This window comes from Myotis nattereri, assembly GCF_964212035.1.
Source record: "Myotis nattereri genome assembly, chromosome: 5".
Classification (NCBI taxonomy): Eukaryota; Metazoa; Chordata; class Mammalia; order Chiroptera; family Vespertilionidae; genus Myotis; species Myotis nattereri.
This window is the reverse complement of record NC_138080.1, coordinates 19846660-19867217: the sequence shown is the minus strand read 5'-3', so window position 1 is coordinate 19867217 and position 20558 is coordinate 19846660. Positions and strand designations below refer to the sequence as shown.

At 50.9% G+C, this 20558-nt stretch overlaps 1 protein-coding gene across 1 annotated transcript; it reads right to left on the bottom strand.

Annotated features, from left to right (window-relative positions):
• Window positions 1–337: 337 nt before the first annotated feature.
• On the bottom strand, window positions 338–20504 carry HAUS8 (HAUS augmin like complex subunit 8). The gene is made up of 11 exons (XM_081093178.1): window positions 20273–20504; window positions 16990–17054; window positions 13672–13727; window positions 11280–11361; window positions 7179–7274; window positions 6975–7069; window positions 6128–6184; window positions 5865–6023; window positions 4485–4626; window positions 2290–2431; window positions 338–738 (listed from the first exon to the last, which is right to left on the bottom strand). Exons 1-11 carry the CDS (start codon window positions 20299–20301, stop codon window positions 540–542), a joined length of 1122 nt encoding a protein of 373 aa, XP_080949304.1. The 5' UTR covers window positions 20302–20504; the 3' UTR covers window positions 338–539.
• Window positions 20505–20558: the final 54 nt, after the last annotated feature.

Here is a 20558-nt window from a genome sequence, read left to right as displayed (position 1 = left end):
GCACTAACCCTCCCGGTGTCCCACCGCAGCAGCCATGTCCATGGGAACCAGCAGGCCTGCCGGAGCCCACGTGGTGCAGACGGGAGCTGACGAGCTGGGGAGGAAATTCTCTGTGGCACAGTCCCGTGTGGAGTGTAGAGTGGAGCAACGGCAAAGCCCGCAGGTGCTCCAGCAACCGCTGCTGGGACACTGGACTGGATGGAGAATTTCCAGTTGAGGACCAACTCCTCACTTGCTTCAGACATTAAACAGAACAGCCCCGTGACTGGAGGAAGGAATCACCTTGAGAGTGAAATACTCAGTGTCTCCTGCTTCCCCCTAACATAGAAACCAAGGCTCAGTTGCCAAACAGTTTATTTCTTAATATAAAACAAGATTATCACACAAAACCAGCTGTAGTGCTGAGCTAAGTGACTAAAGTGCGTGAGTTTCCGGAACACCACACCGGTGCCCTGGCACAGAGGCGTCCTGGACAGAGCTTTCTTCCCGAGGGTTTGCAGAGGCCCCACCTGGGCTAGGGTCACGGCCTGCGTGCGGATTCACCGTGCACAGGGCTTGTCAGCACCTGAGAGGAGCAGGCTGCTGGCCTCTCCCCAAGTGTCCCCTCGAGTGTCCTCCTCATTGAAATACCACCGGCGGGGGGGCACCGGGCCCTGGGCCTCTTCCCAGACCTCCTGGTTGATTAAGGCTGCCTCCTTACTCACTCCAGCGGAGAGTTCCTGCACCTGGGCAAAGCTCCTGCGGGAATAACGGAAGGGATGATGCTTTCTGTCCCCCGTGCCGAGGGCCGGGAGGAGCCAAGGCGCCCCTGCCTTCGCCAAGGTGGCAGCGCGGAGGCAGCGGGTCCGGGTGGATTCCGCCCGAGCACTCATGGGAAAGCGCGAGTCAGTAAGCTGTATGAACAGAGCACTAACAGGGAAGCCCCCAAGAAAAGGGCCAGGCAGGCATGAAAGGAAGGATTCATTTGTTCAAGAAACAAGTGTGGCTCAGTGGTTGAGCATTAACCTATGAACCAAGAGGTCACAGTTCGATTCCAGTCAGGGCACATGCCCAGATTGTAGGCTTGATCCCCAGTAGGGGGTGTGCAGGAGGCAGCTGACAAATGATTCTCTTTCATCATTGAGGTTTCTCTCTCCCTCTCACTTCCTTTCTGAAAGCAATAAAAATATGTGTTTTTAAGAAGAACTGTGAATGGGGCAGTATCCCAGCCCGCCCTCGCAGTACATGGTGGTGGGGACACAGGTGTTACATGAGCATGTTTAACCACTCGAGCCTGTGACCTTTGCAATCCAGAATGCTCTGGTGTCCCCATTTCATCCTGGGGCCAGAAGAAGCTAACTCCACAGCGGGTGGCATTTGACTTCCATCAGCACCTTTCAAATATTGTAGGCGTCTCAGGAGGTATGTTTAGCATTGTAAAGGAGAAGAAAACAAGATTCTTTCTGGAACACGTGGAAGCCCCATGGTTAGAAATCCCCTGGAGTGAGAGAAGAAAATCGGGGTGATTATGGGGGCTGGCCTAGGGCTGGTTCCACGTGGGCACACGCTGGGAAACTCCTCGCGTTGTACCACTACAATATGTGCCTTTTCTATATGTACTTATACTCCAATAAGAAGTTCCAAAAAGATCACCCCAGGCCCTTACCCTGGAAAACATTTAAAACATGAACAGCCCGATCCAAGGCGCCCGCAGTGCTGTGTGGTCCCGAGGAGTAAATGAGGGGTGATGCCATTGCCCTTTCTATTTTGGCTGTTGGACCCTGCCATGCCAGGGCTGCCTGCTCTCTGCATAGGGCAGCCGCCAATGGCACATCTCTGTCTGATGGGAGGCTATTTTTCTTCTTTTTTAAAAAGTAATATTATGTAATTATATATATTTATGTATATGCTATATTTTTAAGATATGTTTTTACTGATTTTAGAGAGAGGAAAGGAGAGGAAGAGAAATATCAATTGGCTGCCTCCTGCACGCCCCCTATTGGGGATTAAGCCTACAAACCTGGGCATGTGCCCTGACCAGGAATCGAACAGCAACCTTTAGGTGCATGGGACGATGCTCAACCAAATAAGCCACATTGGCCAGTCTCCGCCCTGCCCCCCCCTTTTTACTCCTCACTGAGGATATGCTTATTGATTTTAGAGAGAGAAACACTGATGTGAGAGAGAACATTGATTGGTGTGCACCCCAAATGGGCACCAACCCAAAACCTTCTGGTATACAGGACAGCGCTCCAACTGAGCCACACCGGCCAGGGTGCTATCTTTTTCTTAAAATATTTTCTGAAATACCTTCGGAGCTCCAGATCCTTCTTTTGGGTCATTTCCTTCAGTTCACCCAGCAGGTCCAGCACTTTCCCGTTTTCTTCTGAACTGCAGACCCCAAGTTCTCCCAACAGATGGTGTGTGGTCGTCAATTCCCGCTGCAAATCATCTGAGGAGGGTGGGGAGAGGGCATCAGCCATGGGCTTCACGGTGCCCCAAGCAGCCCACGCGTGAGCGAGGTGGCTGGCTAGATAGTTCTCATTTCATCGGAACGCTCTCCTGTTACGAAGGCTCAAAGGCTGAGAGGGTCATGAAGGATGACATCCGTGCACTGGTACCACCTCTGTGCCCCTGAGACCATGGGTTAGGCGTGTCCACTGTCCAGGCGATCATTGGAACAGACCTGGAATGCCACTCCAGCATCCCCAACAGAAACGAATGCAAAAAGTGGAGAAAGCCTGTGCTACGAGTAACTTAAAAAAGAATCCCATGGTTCCCTTCGATACAGTACCTCCCGCCTCAGTGAAGTATTGCCTACAATGGCGCTGTGTCCCACCTGCTCTAGGGACACCAGCGTCTCTCCAATCCTGGCACACGTCCCATCTACCAGCTGCACGTGTACACACATCACAACCAAACATTTTAACATTTTGGGAACCTTATAAGGGTTCTTACAAACACACCTCTTTCCCCCCAATGTGGTCTAAATTGTGTCCTCCCAAAAAGACCTGTTCAGGTCCTATTCTCAAGTGTCTGAATATGACCTTACTGTAAATGTAACTGAGTTAGAATGAGGTCATAGGGTAGGGCCCATTCCAATAACTGGGGCCCTTCTAAGAAGACTGAGATTCAGACACGGAGTCACTCAAGGGACAAGGCAATGAGCAGATGGGGGCAGAGACTGGAGTGATGCTGCCAGCAGCCAAGGAAGCAGCTGGGAGAGAAGCCTGGAATGGGTTCTCCCTCAGCGCCTCCAGAAAGAACCAACCATGCCCACACCTTGATTCTGGACTTCTGGCCCCTTTAACTGAGGGGGAATACGCTTCTCTTGTTTTAAGCTACCCGGTTTGTGGGCCTTTGTTACAGCAGCCACAAACAACTCATACCCTCCCTAATCCCAACTCCTAGCAATTATCTAAGGAGCTTTTCTGAAACGGAGTCCAAGAGTCACAGATGTGCCACTGACTGCAACAACCATACAACAGGAAACCCAGACACAGATAGTCATTCAACAGGCTCACTTTTCAAGATCCCATGTCAGATATATACTATTTCACATTGGAAAAGGCTTGATTTTATTAAAAACCATCTTTGTCTGGAAGTTAATCAGTCATTGCTTAGGGCTGAGAGATAAGCAGCGATGGGAAGTGACAGCTAATAGATACTGAGTTTCTTTTGGGGGAAACAAAAATGTCCTAAAATTAGAGTATAGTAATAGTTGCACATCCCTATGAATATATTAACAATGAACTGTACACTTTAAGTGGACAAATTGTATGGTACCTGAGTTGTATATCAATAAAGCTTTTTTAAAAAAATTTTAAGTCTCTGTCTGAAGCTGCCAATACAGCAACACCCCTTGGGATCCTGAACTGCCTTTGTGCGAAGTTCTGCAGGGAAAGTCCGCCTGATTTTAGGTGGCGATGTTTTACTACATCAGCAAAACATATTTAGAGGCTCATGAGAGCTCTGCTTAGAAATAACCAAACTCCAGGGCAACTGAAAACCTGCTTTGGGAAGACAGCTGTTCTAAAGAGAATTTAAAATCAAGCACAGCACTTCACACCTGCCCATTTCTTTAGGTGAAGGTCTAGATGGGACCCCTCTGCAGGAAAGGGACCCCTTGGCTCTGTGTAGAAGGCAGAGGGTGGGGGTCTGCAGCCCTATACTGCCCTGTCAACAATGCACCTTAGTAGAGCCCCTCTCTCAACGCTGTGGGGTTGCAGGCCGCTCCCCAAGAATGCCTTTCAGCGGGGTAGGACATCAACAAGGAAACCACAGGCCTGGGTTCCAATCCCAGCATGGCTCTTTCTTGGGGTGCCACTCTGGACAAACCAGTCTTGCCAGCACCCTACATCCTGTGCCATGTGAAGGGGGACATGCCATCTACCTAACATGAGGCTTGTGAGGATGCCATGAAGGAATAAAGGTGCCGGCACACAGGAAGTGCCAAACCCGCTGGTAGTTCTTCCCGTTCCTCGCCCAGCAGATGCCTGTCCTACCTAAGAACTTCTGCGCGCCTCCGTCCAGGTGAACTGATCTCACAGGCAGCTCGTGCCTCGTGGTGTTCAGGGCCGCCGCGAGGGCCTTGTACTGCTCCTTGAAGCTTTCAGACACAGCCGCGTAGGGGCTGAGCATCTCGATCTGCAGCAGGAGGGAGAGGGGCCGATGAGAAGAGACCGTCAGTCACCGCCCCGGAAGTTTCACACTTGGCACATGTGAGGGTAAGACACAGGCTGTTCTTTCGGGATCTAGGGATCCTCCAGGAGCTTCAGCAGGTGGGTGGGCTCTCCCCTCACTCCTGGCCACCCTCCTTGCCATGAACATGCATCCACCTGCCAGCGCATTCCAGGGACAGGCCTCCATTGGGATCACAGGGGACCCAGGAAGGCTGTGCCCTCCTGCTTTGGAGCACTGAGCTGAAACGCTTGCCCCGCCTCAAGGCCATCCTCACCAACTCCCCTTTCTCTCATACACGCTATCAGAGGGCACTGTAAGGATTCATTATTTGTCTTTTTTTCCCCTTCCACTCATTTCTCAGCCCACAGCCTGGGCACATGCACGAACATGTGCACCACTGGGTGTCACAGGCTGAACCCCGTAATTCCTCGGTTGACATCCAAACCACCAACCCCTCAGAATGTGACCTGATTTGGAGATAGGGCCTTTACAGAGGGAACTGAGTCAGTGGGCACTGATCTATATTCCCGATGTCCTCGTAAAGGGTGGAGAATTGGAGACAAACACGCACGCACACGGGGGGACACCAAGTGAAGAGACTGGGAGAAGACAGCCTCCAGGCCAAGCAGAGACCCAAGACACACCCTTCCCTCACAGCCCCTGAAAGGAGCAAACTCTGCCGACGCCTTGATCTCGGACTACAGCCTCCAGACTGAGAAAGAGTAAGTGTCCGCTGTTGAAGCTGCCCAGTCTGTGGGACTTCGTCACGGCAGCCCCGGGACATGCACACACTGAATGAGGAGCTACGCCCCTGACCAGCCCTTCGTTTCCAAGGGTTTGCTCCATGATCTTCCTTGGCGTGGACGACTGTGTCCCAGCACTGACCACATGGTGCCAAGACTGTGCCTCCCACCTGCACCCTGGCCCCCTGGGCAGGCCTGAAGCATGTCTTCCTGTCACTGGGCACAGCTGTGGGCGCCTGAAGGGTATGTGTGTGCCGAAAGGAGAGGTCCCTCTGCAGGCTGGCACCTAACATTATGGGCACATCCTCTTATAAACAGTTACCTACCAATACCCGCTGGTGTCAAAAGCCAAGCACAAACTTAGAGCCAGGCCAGGGGTGACAGCCACTGTAACTAATCCCTCCAGACACCACGATGACCAGCGGGGACACATGGCTCAGAGACCCTGCCACCGCTGACCTGGGGATTGAGGACATCCACCAGCTCCCGCTTCTTCTGACAGAGGAGAAGTCTGCGCTTTAGCTCGTGGGCCTTCTTCAGGAGCTGCTTCTTCTCTTGGCACACCGTTACTAAATTCCTTTCTGCCTCTTCCTCAAATGCTGCGAGGCTGTTCTCCATCTGTTAGGTGTAGAACAAGAGCTCAGGCCGGAGGGGACTCCAGCTCTTGGCGGACAGAGGCTGCCCTTCCACCCAGGTCGCGCATAATGCGGTTCCATTTTCACCTTCATGGTCAGTAGAGTCAGGAGTAATGTTTGGGATTCCATCAATTCGGAGAGATCCTTAAGGAGAAAGAAAAGATACTCTGGGTCCCCAATGAACTGGTACATATCCAGCTTTCTCCCCGGGAGGGAAAGAACGCTGATCCACACGCACTTTATTTATTTCGTTCCACCTGCTGTTTCTATGATCTTGTTTAGCCTTTTTGGGTGCTCTGTGACAAGAAAGAGGACGGTCTGCCCCTCCCACTCAGCGCCACTATGGAACCAGGACTCAAACCTTCCACTCCAGTGAGACCACAGCCTGGACCTCTTCCTGCCTGGGGACGGGTCCGGCCTCGCACCTTCCCTAGCACGGCACCGCAAACAAGGTCCCAATCCCATTCTTCCCATGATCCCGCATTTGTATCTACTCCTGTATGTGTTCTTGTAGAAACAAACTCTTTAAACAACCTAAGAATGTGTGTTGGCTTGCCCTAACTGGTTTGGCTCAGTGGATAGAGCGTCAGCCTGTGGACTGAAGGGGCCCAGGTTCGATTCCAGTCAGGGGCATGTACCTTGGTTGCAGGCACATCCTCAGTAGGGTGTGTGCAGGAGGCAGCTGATAGATGTTTCTCTCTCATTGATGTTTCTAACTCTCTATTCCCTCTCCCTTCCTCTCTGTAAAAAATCAATAAAATATATTTTTTTAAAAATTAAAAAAAAAAAAGAAAAAAAAAAGAATGTGTGTTGGCTTTTGTCCTAAAAGGCATGTTCCTGGAGCCCCAGGTTTCCCACAGCACCTGGCCCAGGGCAGGAGCTAAACCAGATTTATCCGACCCATTAGCACTTCCCTCTCTTTTCATACACTTACTGGGTCCTTTTCCTGTGAGGCAGAAAATGATGTCGACTCGGTTTTCTTTGACACTTTTTTTTCTAATTGTGGAGTCTTTCTGAGCATACTCTTGTCTAAAATCAAGGAAAGCATTTTTAAGGTGAGAAGAGCATCCTTTGGCAGCTTGCTAAGATGCACTGCCACCCCCAGCTGGGAAAACAAGGGGTGAAATGAACAGTTTACCATTGATAGCTGAGAGATCCAGGTGCGGGGGGGCAGTGCCGTGTCCTTCCAGCAACGTGGACTGCAGGTCGCCTTTGTCGAAGATCCCACTGCTTTCTGTGGGCCCAATGAGAATCCCTCAGTCAACACAGTCCCTAAGAGGCTCTACACCCAGGCCAGGAAGCAGGCAACCTTCTGGACAATACCACTTGCTTCTAAAACTAAGCTTCTTGCTAGGTAGTAGAGAAGGCAGAAAACCTTGGGAAATTCCCAGCCATCAACTTGAATAAATAAATATATATATATATATATATATACATACTAGTGGCCGGTGCACGAAATTCATGCACGGGGGGAGGGGGTGTTCCTCAGCCCAGCCTGCACCCTCTCCAATCTGGGACCCCTCGAAGGATGTCCTACTGCCGGTTTACAGGGATCGGGCCTAAACCAGCAGTCAGATATCTCTCTCACAATCCGGGACTGCTGACTCCTAACCGCTCACCTGCCTGCCTGCCTGCCTGATTGCCCGATTGCCCCTAACCACTCTGCCTGCTGGCCTGCTCACCCCCAACTGCCTCCCCAGCTGACGGCCTGCTTGCCCCAAAATGCCCCCGCCAGCCTGATCACCCCCAACTGCCTCCCCATGCCAGTGTGCTCGTCCCCAACTGCCTCCCCTGCCAGCCTGCTCACTCCCAACTGCCCCCTCTGCTGGCCTGCTTGCCCCAACCTCCCCTCCCCACTGGCCCGCTTGCCCCCAACTGCCCCCCCTGCTGGCCTGCTCACTCCAAACTGCCCCCCGCCCCCGCTGTCCTGATCACCTCCAACTGACCCCCACTGACGGCCTGCTTGCCCCCAACTGGACCCCCTGCTGGTCTGCTTACCCCCACCAGCCCCACCCCCCACCAGCCTGATCACCCACAAATGCCCTCCCCTCTTGGCCTCTAACCGCCTCTACCTTGGCCCCGTCACCATGGCTTTGTCCAGAAGAATGTCTAGAAGGTCTCCTAGTCTAATTTGCATAATACCCTTTTATTAGTATAGAGGCCTGGTGCATGGATGGGGGCCGGCTGGTTTGCCCTGAAGGGTGTCCTGGATCAGGATAGGGGTTCCCTTGGGGCATGGAGCAGCCTGAGCAAGGGGCCTGTGGTGGTTTGCAGGCCAACCACGCCCCCATGGGGTGAGGGTCCCCATTGGGGAGGCGTGGCCATCCTGGGTGAGGGGCTGAGGGCTGTTTTCAAGCTGGCCACACCCCCTTCAGGGTAGGGGTCCCCCCTGGGGTGCCTGGCCAGCCTGGGTGAGGGGCTGATGGTTGTTTGCAGGCTGGCCATGGCCCCCAGCAACCCAAGCTCCCAGCCCCTCCTTTTTTTCTTTTTTATTTTCAGGGCCTCCTTCAGCGGAGGCCAGGGAGGCTGGAAGCAGGTATCTGGGATTTATTTATCTTCTATAATTAAAACTTTGTAGCCTTGAGTGGAGGCCAGGGCGGGCCAGGGCAGGCAGGAGGCTTGGCTTCCTCCTTCCTTCCTTCCTTCAGCTCAGCAGTTGCGCCATCTTGGTTGGGTTAATTTGCATACTCGATCCTGATTGGCTTGTGGGTATGGCTTGTGGGGTGGCTTATGGGCAACGTGAAGGGGCAGCTAATTTGCATGTTTCTCTTTTATTATATTTTTTTAACATATTTTTATTGATTTCAGAGAGAAAGGGAGAGGGAGAAAAACATCATGGGATCAGCTGCCTCCTGCAGGTCCTGCACTGGGGATCGAGCCCACAACCCGGGCATGTGCCCTGACCAGGAATTGAACCTGGGACCCTTCGGTCTGCAGGCCGATGCTCTATCCACAGAGCCAAGCTGGCCAGGGCTACTTGAATATATTTTAAAGAACTAGACAAGAGAGGCATTCTGTAAAACCCAAAGATGCAAGTAAGTCTTTCTACTTAGTTTAATAAAAGCTGCTGTGTGCACAGTATGAGCCTAATGCATGCCATGTATTTGTTCTGCCCTCAGCTCTTTCTCCTTCTTTCTCCAGCAGCTTCTGGAGTGTTCATCTTCCCAGGAGTCCCCTTCATCCTTTAGCCTCTATTTAAAACTGTGCAGTTATGCCTTACACCATCTGAAATGGGCAGTGGTGCACTGCGTTAATTTAGCAAGGCCCCCAGAGTGCTGCAAAACGAGCAGCGGTATGTCAGATACACACTGTCATGTCAGGAACTAAAAGAGAAAACAATTTCATGAGCAACTATGCAGCTGAAAAAATAAATACGAGGAAATAAAAAAAGCAAAGTCACCATAATGTGTAGGGCAAGGTACTGTTTGTGTTAAAACTTTTACAAAATTCTAGATAGATGAAAACTTATCAAGAGCAGCTGCCTCCTGGGTGAGAAGCTGGAACCTGACGTGGAAAAGAATGACTTTTTATTGCTATGGTTTTGCACAGGTTAAATGTTTTGTCATCTGCATGTACAGTATCTCCATTAGAAAATGTAATTTCCTATAAATCCATATGATAGAACTCAAAAAACAGTCCTTCTACACCAGGGCTACACTTGAATTCTGGTTTCTCAGCCTTGGCACTGCTGACATTTGGGGCTGGGTAATTCTTTGCTGTGTGCTCTCCTGTGTACTCCCAGGTGTTGAACAGGTCCTGGGCCACCACCCATTACACCGCCTACTTCTGCAACAACCCCGGACATTGTCCAGTGTCCCCTGGGGTCAGTATTGCCCCAGCTGAGAACCCTGACTTTAAAATGTGGCAGGCCCCGTCTCGGGCCCCTCAGCCCATGCTGTTTCTCAGCTTCATGCAGGGCGCTCAACTAATTGCACAAGAAAACACTAGAAGATGATGCCTGCTTCTCAGTCATGCCTGCGTCAAGGAACAGTGTAAATTCTAACAAACATCTAACCTAGTATCAGCACACTTACAGCTTGCAGGCCAAACCCAGTCCACTTCCTATGTTTGTTAAAAGTTTTATTGGGCCCTGGGTGGTTTGGCCCAGTAGAGAGAGTTTTGGCTTGCAGACTGGAGAGTCTCAGGTTCGATTCCGGTCAAGGGCATATGCCCAGGTTATGGGCTCAATCCCCGGTAGGAGGCGTGCAGGAGGCAGCCAATCAATGATTTTTTTCTCATTATTGATGTTTCTTTCTCTCTCTCCCTCTCCATTCCTCTCAGAAATCAATAAAAATATTTTTTTTAAAAAAGTTTTATTGGGACACAGACATATTCATTCATGTATGTATGGTCTGTGGCTGCTTTCATGCTGCAAATGGCAGTGAAGTCTTTGTGACAGAGAGTGTCTGTTCTGCAAAGACTAAAATATTAACCATTTGGCCCAGAAAAGGTTTGCTGACCCTTGATCTGAACAATAAAGTTGAAAATCTGTAGTTGTAGGAGAACTCAAAGCTGCCACCATTTTGAAGAAGGAGGTGAGAGTCATGGAAGAGTTCTGCCCTTTGTGAATTGCTCTCATGCAAAAGAGCTGCCCAATTTGCTGTAGAGATGGGCACGTGAGGCACTGGACAAACTGCTACGGTAGGAGGGGCCCTCCCCGACTTCTAGGTGAACACACTGCCTAGAACGGAACACCAAACCCACCAACAGTGATGGTCGGATTGGCAGATTGTGAGGGAACTTTCCCTCCTCGTCCACATTTTCCATTTTTTTAAACAGTGAACACATGCCACTTCTATAATCAGAAAAACTGAAAGCTTTTCATGTCACTTTGGTGACAGCTTTTAGATGAAAAGCACAGGGAGACCATTACATAGGAAGACGCGACCCAAGGCAGTGAGAGGCAGGAGGATGAGGCCTCGCACCTTTTCTGTCCTGGTCACGGAGCTCTGGCGAAAACAGTCGCTCGGTTAAGGAACTGGTGCCACAAGGAAGAGCCATAATGGCAACTGGGCTCCTCTCTGGGGTCACACAGGAAGGAAGAGACCCCCCCGACTCACCCGCCACCCCCTTTCAGCTCCCCACATACCCCGAATCTGTCCTTACACTTTGCCCAGCTCTTTCGTCTGATGCTTCCAAGAAAGAAAAGAGGGACTTTTAACTTGAAAACATAATTCGCCACCACACTCAACACTTGCTAGCTCCACGGCTGACCTACGCCCTCCCCCATCGTACACACCTTTGCTCTTCTGGAGGGAGCTGGGTTTCCTTCCGCCTTCAGGGATCTTCCCGCTGGTCTTTAAAACATCTGCTGCAGGAGCCTGTTGGGAACACAGGACACTCAGGGTGCACAATACTTTCCCTTCATGAGAAGGGGCCCCTTCACGTCTGCCAGGTTTGCATCTGCTCATACTTTGAGGCAAAGGACAGGCTTAAGGAGTTCTGACATTTAATTGTATACATGCAGGTCAAGCTACTTTTGTCAAAAAGGGTGCCCTCATGTACACAGAACACAGGAAACCACCACAATTTTTGCCAGTGATTATCTCTGTCATGGCAGATTACAGATGACTGATTTTCTGTATACTTTTTAGTATTTGCCAGTTTTATAGACAAACTATATTACTTGGGTCATCAGGAAAAACCAAGTTTTTGTACAGGTATTAATCTTCAAAACTTACAAAAATCAATGGGGAAAAATCCCCAGGTGAGGATTAACAAAAAATAAAATAACATAAAATAAAATAAGGTAAGATAAAATAGACTACTACATGCAGCAAGTAGACACACGGGGGCACTGTAACCAAGTTTGCAAGGCAACATTAAAATTATGACGTGTGGACTGTGATCCTTTGTTGAGTATCACTTCAACACTGTAAACTACAGATTTTGGGTGACGATGTGTCAACGTAGGTTCACCAACTGTAAATATGCACCACTTGGTACAGGATGTTGATTGTGGGGGAGGCTACACATGCATGGGGTGGGGAGGTACCTTCTGCTCAATTTTGCTATTAACCTAAAACTGCTCTAAAAATAAAGTCCAAAGAAGATGTGGTAAATATACACAATGAAATACTACTCAACCATAAGGAGAGATGAAATACTGCCACTCGCGACAACATGGATAGACCCTGAGAATACTATGCTAAGCAAAAGAAGTCAGTCACAAAAAGCTAAGAACCATATGATTTCACTCATATATGAGATACAAAACTCGCAGACACAGACAACAGTCGTCACCAGAGGGAAGGTGTGGGGAGGGGGTAAAAGGGACCAAATACATATATGGTGACAGAAGCTGGTTTGACTTTGAGTGCTGGGCACACAATGCAATATATAGATCTTGTATCATAGAACTGTACACTTGAAACCCATATGATCTGATTAACCAATGCCATCCCAATAAACTTTTTTTTTAAGTCCATTTAAAAAAAGCCACTCCAAGAAGCATATCAAATAGTTTATATAAAACTATCCTTTGCCGAAACCGGTTTGGCTCAGTGGATAGAGCGTCGGCCTGCGGACTGAAAGGTCCCAGGTTCGATTCCGGTCAAGGGCATGTACCTTGGTTGCGGGCAGATCCCCAGTGGGGAGTGTGCAGGAGGCAGCTGGTCGATGTTTCTCTCTCATCGATGTTTCTAACTCTCTATCTCTCTCCTTTCCTCTCTGTAAAAACTCAATAAAATATATAAAATAAATAAATAAAAATAAATAAATAAAACTATCCTTTTTCTTCAAGCTGTATTTTAGGTCACATTTTTAAGAACCCACCACCCACTCTATCCAGATTTTAAGAGTGGAAATGAATATGTAACTAATTTTTACCAGAAACAATTATTTGGGGATAATATGACCTTCACCTCAACACATTCTCAGTAGGTACACACTGAAACAAATATATAATTGGGTAACATACTGATTTTTTGTTTGTCTATTTTAAATATATTTTTATTGACTTCAGAGAAGAGAAGAGAGGAATAGAAACAACAATCATGAAAGAGAATCATTGATTGGCTGCCTCCTGCATGCCCCCCACTGGGGATCGAGCCCACAACCCGGAAATGTGCCGTGACCTCCTGGTTCATAGGCTGATGTTCAACCACTGAGCCACACTGGTTGGGCCATGGTGCTAGCTTTTATTAAACATCATACAAAGTATACTCTCATGTTGTTAAGTGTTTCATGCTGTCATTTAAATGGTTTCATAATTTTCATGGTGTGACTACAGGTAGTTCATGAAACTCTCTCTACTACTAGTGTTTCAGGTACGTCATTTTCCCCAGCCATTCCTATAGCCCTGCAGGTATTTTTTTAAATACCAGCTAAGGCCAGAGACCGTGCGCTGGGCACTTGCCAGAACTGCTCCCAGGACAGAATCCAGAAAAGAAATGATGGGGTTGAAAAGCAGAACAATTTTAGGTTTCAACAGAGATCATGGCTTTGCAAAAGGATTCTCAAAGAGATTGGCCACTCATGACAGAGACACAGGTCTCTGCAGGAAGGACAACTAGGCAAAGTCCCCAAAACTCTGCCTTCAGAACCAGGGGGTGCCTGGCTCGGGTAACTTGTGTCAGAATCCTAAGTTCGTTAGAACTCCCTTCCGAACTGTTTCAAACATTGTGTGTTACCTTTTTAGTGGGTTTCTTCTCATACTGCAGGTATCGGGATTCGACCATTTTTCCTCCTGTGGGGAACACACTGTTGGTTTATAACAAAACTACAATAGTGGTGTGTGCAGACCCGCCCGCACCGAGGACCACACCGCCTCCCCCAGAGCCAGGTGCTATTGGCCCTCCCTGCTCAACAGCTGATCCCCCTTGCTCCTCTGAGCCTGCCCTTCAGTGCCCTCACGTATGTATGGGACACCTATTATATGTAAGAACATTTATGGGAACCTACTGCGTGCAAAAACATGTATGAGACACCTACTGTGTACAAGTCCCAGGGCTCTGGGCAAAGCCAGAGATCCACAGGAGCAGAAAGGGGACTCAGGGATGGGGCAGGTAAAGGAAGACAGACCTACCACAGATGGCCATCTGTTTGCTGCCTCCTCCACTCTCCCCAGCTCACTCCCTGTGCTCATGACCCCAAACACCACTTCCCCCGCTTCCTCTGACCTACTCATGGTACCACCTTTCACATCCCTCACCCCACCTCTCCTAGCTCAGGGCCAACCCCCTGGACGCACTCAGCACCAAGGCCCTTTCTCAGACACAGCGCAGGTCTCCTTCCACCCCTGCCCCTGGGGCATTGAACAAGGATGGAGGAAACCCACCCGCCCTCCAAACCTCAGGCCAGCATCCTGACCCCATGTGGGTGGACCTCTGCTCCTGCGTAAAGAGAACCCCCTCTGTTGTTGTCAGAGCCAAGCCCCACCCCGTAAAGAAACTGCCCTGGAGCCTGGCCGGCGTGGCTCAGTGATTGAGCATCGACCTACAAACCGGTTGATTCCCGGCCAGGGCACATGCTCAGGTTGCAGGCTTGCTCCCCAGTGTGGGTGTACAGGAGACAGCCGATCAATGATTCTCTCTCATCATTGATGTTTCTCTCTCCCTTCCTCTCTGAAATAAAACAAACAAACAAACATACATTATTTAAGAAAAAAAAAACCTGCCCCGGAAACTCCTCTCTTCCTCACCCCCACACCACTCCTGCTCCTCTCCACAGGTCACACTGTTAATCTCCCCGCACCCACCCCCTTGGCTCACCCCCATTTCTCTGCTTCCCTTTACAATGCTGGCTTTCTCTTCTCCCTCTTCCTTTGAATCCCCCCCACACACACCTGCCTCTCACACCACCACCCCACACACACCTGGCTCTCACACCACCACCCCACACACACCTGGCTCTCACACCACCACCCCACACACACACCTGGCTCTCACACCACCACCCCACACACACACCTGGCTCTCACACCACCACCCCACACACACACCTGGCTCTCACACCACCACCCCACACACACACCTGGCTCTCACACCACCACCCCACACACCTGGCTCTCACACCACCACCCCACACACACACCTGGCTCTCACACCACCACCCCACACACACACCTGGCTCTCACACCACCCCCCCACACACACACCTGGCTCTCACACCACCACCCCACACACACACCTGGCTCTCACACCACCACCCCACACACACACCTGGCTCTCACACCACCACCCCACACACACACCTGGCTCTCACACCACCCCCCCACAGAAGAAACGCATTTCAGCAAGACCATCAAGACCTCCGCGTTCCAGAGCCCATCAGCCCTTCTCAGCGAGCCACCCTCATACTGAGCCACCAGCAGCACTGGGCACAGTGCTCGCTCACATGCCTCCCCTCCTGACACACCTGTGGCCCCCAGGCTGGCTGGCCCCTGGTGGCTGACAACAGGCTATCCGGCAGACCCACCAGCTGGTGGAGCCTGAGCATCTCTAGGCACATTACAGGCCTGGCACGACTCAGGGCGTCCTTCTGACCTAGTCACCTGCTCGCTCCCCTCAGTCACTCTGTTCCCAGCCAACGGGCTGCTCCTGCCCCGGCCCCCCTTCCCGGCTCTATTCAGCCCAGCACTTCCTTTGGACCCATAAGCTACCCCCTTCCTGCTGTTTTTCCCACCGCGTCTGTTATCATCCTCTGAACCCTGGGTCTCCTTACTTCTCCGCTCAGTGCACCGCCTGTGTCCCAGACCACCAGCTCCCTGAGGGCAGGGACTTGTGCCCGTCTGGCTTGCTGCTCTACTCCACCACCCTGCAGGGAGTAGGTGCTCAACAAAGATCAAATGCACGATTCTGCACTTTTTCTTGGTGCCCGTAGAGCTCAGACTCTCCCTTTCTACTGAAGAGACCCAGGGAAAGTGACAGACAACATCACAGTTAACAGCTAGGTGGAGCAAGACTGATTTCAAACCAGAACTTCACACCGGAATTTGCATCTTCCATTGGCAATTCCAGTTGCAGTGCCGCCCAGAGGAAAGGAGGTGCGCCAGTTAACAGGGAGCCTGGTGCGGGCCATGGAGGCGGTGGTAACCCTGAGCATGCTCCAGGCAGGGAAGAGCTGTGCCTACGGGCTCAGAGCACGAGTGGGCTCAGGCCATCAGGAAGGAGGTCCCTAGAGTCAAGACTGGGTCAGGCGGTGTCCAGGAAGAGAATCAAGCCAACCCTGGTGTCTGCCACGGGACATGAGGGACTGGGGCAAAGGACACCCCTGGTTCCAAGCAGGCATGGCCATCCTGTGTTGGGTGTTGTACAGCCAGGAAAAAACCTGAGGCTCTGGGTTCCTTGGACAATTGAAAGCAGTTTCAAGTTTCCAGAAAACTGCTATGCACCTGTTTGTTTTAAACGGTGGTGGGTTTTCCACAGCGGCAATGTTACAGTGAAGGACAGAATTTGTGTTCAAGAACCAGACCGCATGTAAATAGATGTTATAGACAAGATGCTGCTCTAAGTTCTCTGAGACGCGCACTACCACAGAACACACTTTAAGAGAATATTTCATTTCAGAGGCTGCAGCTCCAACATGGGAGATCCTCAAGAGTCCACTGGGCACTGCCAAGAATCAAGGGGGCTGTTCACAATGACCCCAAACCCTCAGGTGGACATGAGACATGGGGCACCCCCAAAGGACTGATATGCTTTCAGAGAAGAGACTTAGGAAATTCTGATGTTTGGTAATGAACTCAGCTCAAGCTCTCTTCACCCACACTTCCAAGTGACAAGTCCTGGGCATAGCCCAAAATGAGTCCTACCTGGTCCTGCCACAACCCTGGGTGCAGGCGGGGCTGGGTGACCAGACTAGAAATCTCCCAAGATTTGAACAGAAGATAAAACCGTATTTCTCTTGCTCTGCTGTTTTGTTTTTTTATTCCCCAAAAACACTTACTAAGGAAAAAAAAATCACGTTTTATTTCATGGGATCATTAGGTAGATTCTAACTTGACTCACCTTGTGTTTGCTTTCCTTTCGGCTTGGGGCCACTAGGAGTACTGGGGTCCCCTGCAGAAAGCAACCTAAAAGAGAGGGGCAAGGTCTTGTTAATGTAGTTGACAAGCAGCTGAGGGAAGCCCGTGAGCAGCTCCGGTTTCTCTTCGAAGCTGGGCCACCTCGACAGGAAGAACGTGGAGTCCCATCACCTGGGTGACAGAGTCGCCCCACAGAGCAAGAAGAGTGGACATTTTTGCCGAACCTCAAAGATCTCAACCTCTGTCATGAGTTCATTAATTCAGCAGGTGGCTATGTGCCTGCTGTTTGCCCCTGGGGGTGCACGGTGAATGGCAGGTGGAACTCCCTCCGTGAGAGGGAAGAGCAGCATCTTTCTGTTGGGCAAGTGTGAAGGTACCCCAGACAGGTAACGGGGTGGGGGTGGGGGTGATAATGCACCTTTTGCTCAGATACATTGGGAAGGGCATCCTAAGACAGGGATCAACAAGACCAAGGGTATGAGGGCAATGGAGAATGATGAAGAAGCGGGAAATGACCAGCCCTCTGGCTTAGCGAGAGAACACTGGCAGGGGAGTGGGATCAGGAGGAGAGCACCCTGGGCCAGCCGGCAGCTCTGAATGCCCAACGTAAGGGCTTGCACCTGGTCCTACAGCCCGGGGGTTGGCAATCTTCCTGTGTAAAGGGCCAGATGGTAAATATTTTCAGCTCTGTGGGCCATGTGCTTAGTCACAACTACTCAACTTTGCCATCGTAGCACAAAGCAGCCATGGATGATGCGGAAAGAAACAGGTATGGCTATGTCCCAATAAAACTTTATTTATACAATGACATTTGAAGTTCATACAATTTTCATATGTCCAAACATTCTTCTTCTATTGATGTTTTTTAACCACCATTTAAGAATGTACAAACCATTCTCAGTTCGCCAGCCATACAAAAAAGGGGGTGCTCTGGTTTTCACTGTAGCCCCTGGGGAATAGACGCTGTCAGAGCCATGTTTCATGAAGACTGCTGGCAGCCGGGAAGAAGACAGGCTCTGAGGTTCTAGGACAGGGACCGGGTCTGCTCCTCCCATCCCAGTGCCTAAATATTCATCTGCTCGAGCTTCCATCACAAAATATAAGACTAGGAGGCTTAAACTGCAGACTTTTTAAAAATCCTTTGTTTAGTATTACATATGTCTCCTTTTCCCCCCATTGACCTCTCCCCGGCCACCCCCACCCCCCAGCACATGCCCTCACCCCGCTAGTGTCTGTGTCCATTGCTTATCCTTATATGCATGCATACAAGTCCTTTGGTTGATCTCTCACTCCCCCACCACCACCCGCCGCCCCTCTGAAGTTTGACGATCAGACTTTTTTTAAAATTCTCACCCAAGGATATGTTTTTATTGATTTTTAGAAAGAAGGAAGGGAGAGGGAGAGAGAGAAACATCAATGTGAGAAAGAAACATTGATTGGCCACCTCCTGCTGGATCGAACCGACAACCTGGGTATGTGCACTTACTGGGTGAGGAATGGGGAGTGCTAATGGATATAGAGCTTCCTTCTGGACTGAAGGAAACATTCTAGGACAGAGGTGGTGGATGCACGGCATTGTGAATGTCTTTATGCCATGGAATTGCTCACCTTACAATGGTTAATTTAATATCCTGAAAGAAAGAATGAAGCCTGACGTAATAGATGAGGGAACAATGAGGTAGGAATGGCTGACAAATCAGCTGTGGGGTGCGGGGGAGTCTGGAATGCCTCCCAGGTTTCCAGTCTGGGTGAATGGGAAGAAGCAGGGACGCCAGGAACAGGGGACGAGCCATGCAGTAGGAGCAGGTGGAGGGGCCAGGGTGAGACCTGGGCTCTTTGACTCCTGCTGACATCACAGGCTCCACTAGTTGCAGCAGCAGAGGTCACCTGCTCAGTTCGCTGTAGCCACCTCCTGTGGAGCTGGGCTGGGGGACCCCCAAGTGAGACCCAGGCCATGGTGGGAGGCATCTCCAACCCTACAAATGCATACCTACCTTTGGCCTGCTTTATCTGTTTTCCAGACAAGGGCCTGAGCTTCAACAGGTCACCCCTAGTTAGTCTCAATGCTGGAACGGGAAAGAGCAAGGATTCCCTGGGATCTAAGTCAGGGCTCTGGAGCCAAACAAAATGAGCTCAGGCCGAAACTGCAGGGACCTGGGGTTGTGGTCACCACACCTGTGCCAGCCTCAGGTACCACCCCGGTACTGTAGCTCAGAGAAGCTAGCATCAATCTCACAGTTAGGGCAAAGGGCTGAGGAGGAAATACAAGTGATTTCTGGGGCCCGTTTAATTTTCATTCTTATTGGCACCATAAGCATTAGCCGACTGAACAAATAAGACAAAACTCAGCCCTGGAATCACGCCTGGCACCGGGTATGTGTTCCACACCTTTCTTGTTCTTGCCTACGGGACTCTGGGCAAATAACCGTCCCTCCCTGAGCCCCCACCATCTCATCAGTAAGTGGGGAGCATATACGAAGGCGGGTGGGACGAGTCAGAGAGATCTTGTATTGGCCCAGCACATGTCCGCTCCAAAGTGATTGTTCTAACAGCGACAGACCACCCTTAGGAGTCAGGCATGTTCTAAGTCAGTGGTTCTCAACCTTCCTAATGCCGCGACCCTGTCATGCAGTTCCTCATGTTGTGGCGACCCCCAATCATAAAATTATTTTCGTTGCTACTTCATAACTGTAATTTTGCTACTGTTATGAATCGTAATGTAATTATCTGATATGCTGGATGTATTTTCATTGTTACAAATTGAACATAATTAAAGCACAGTGATTAATCACAAAAACAATCTGTAATTATATACGTGTTTTCCGATGGTCTTAGGCGACCCCTGTGAAAGGGTCGTTCGACCCGCAAAGGGTCGCGACCCACAGGTTGAGAACCGCTGTTTTAAGTGCTTTCAAGGCTCAGTGAGACCTACACGTTGAGCGGTGGCGTCATCAGCCCCGTTTCGCAACCAAGGACGCGAGGCTCGAAGAATTTAAGGCACTGGCCAGAATGACCCCCATCGAAGCGGCAGACCTGGGACTCGAACTCGCGATCTACCCTACGCGCCCGCTTTCCCAGCATGCGCGGAGGTCGCACCCGGGGCTTCCCTGAACCTGCGCATCTTTGGTGGCTCCTAGAAGGGTCAGGTCCGGACTCTCACCCCAAGGGTCCCCGTTTCCCAACTTTGCTGCCCGCTGCCCCCAGCCGTCGGCCAAGGGCTTCCCTCCGGCAACCACAAATTCCAGACCCGCGGGATTTCAACTCACCCAGAGCCGCGCCCCGAGGAGTCCGCCATTTTCCCGCCTTCAGCTCAAAGGCGGGCTCGTCAAGTTCCCTTGCCCCGAGCCCTCCGGAGGGGTGGCCGCGGGCCACCGGGGAGAGCAGCTGCAGGCGGAGCGGGAGAGCCCAGCGCGCGCCTCGCGGTCCTCCCCCACACTTGGTTCCGCTCACCAGCGAGGAAGGCCGCGGACAGGGCCCCAGGCCCCGCCCCCCGGAAGCGGGAGGTGCAGGGGAGCAGCCAGTGGGGGCGGGGTTTGTGGCGCCCCGCCCCGC

Coding starts and splice junctions, on each gene's coding strand:
- HAUS8 (XM_081093178.1), bottom strand. CDS start 20,301: ATGGCGGACTCCTCGGGGCGCGGCTCTGG. Junction 6,185..6,974: donor CCTCACAGGAAAAGGACCCA/GTAAGTGTATGA, acceptor TTTCTCCTTAAG/GATCTCTCCGAATTGATGGA. Junction 6,024..6,127: donor TGACTCTACTGACCATGAAG/GTGAAAATGGAA, acceptor TACACCTAACAG/ATGGAGAACAGCCTCGCAGC.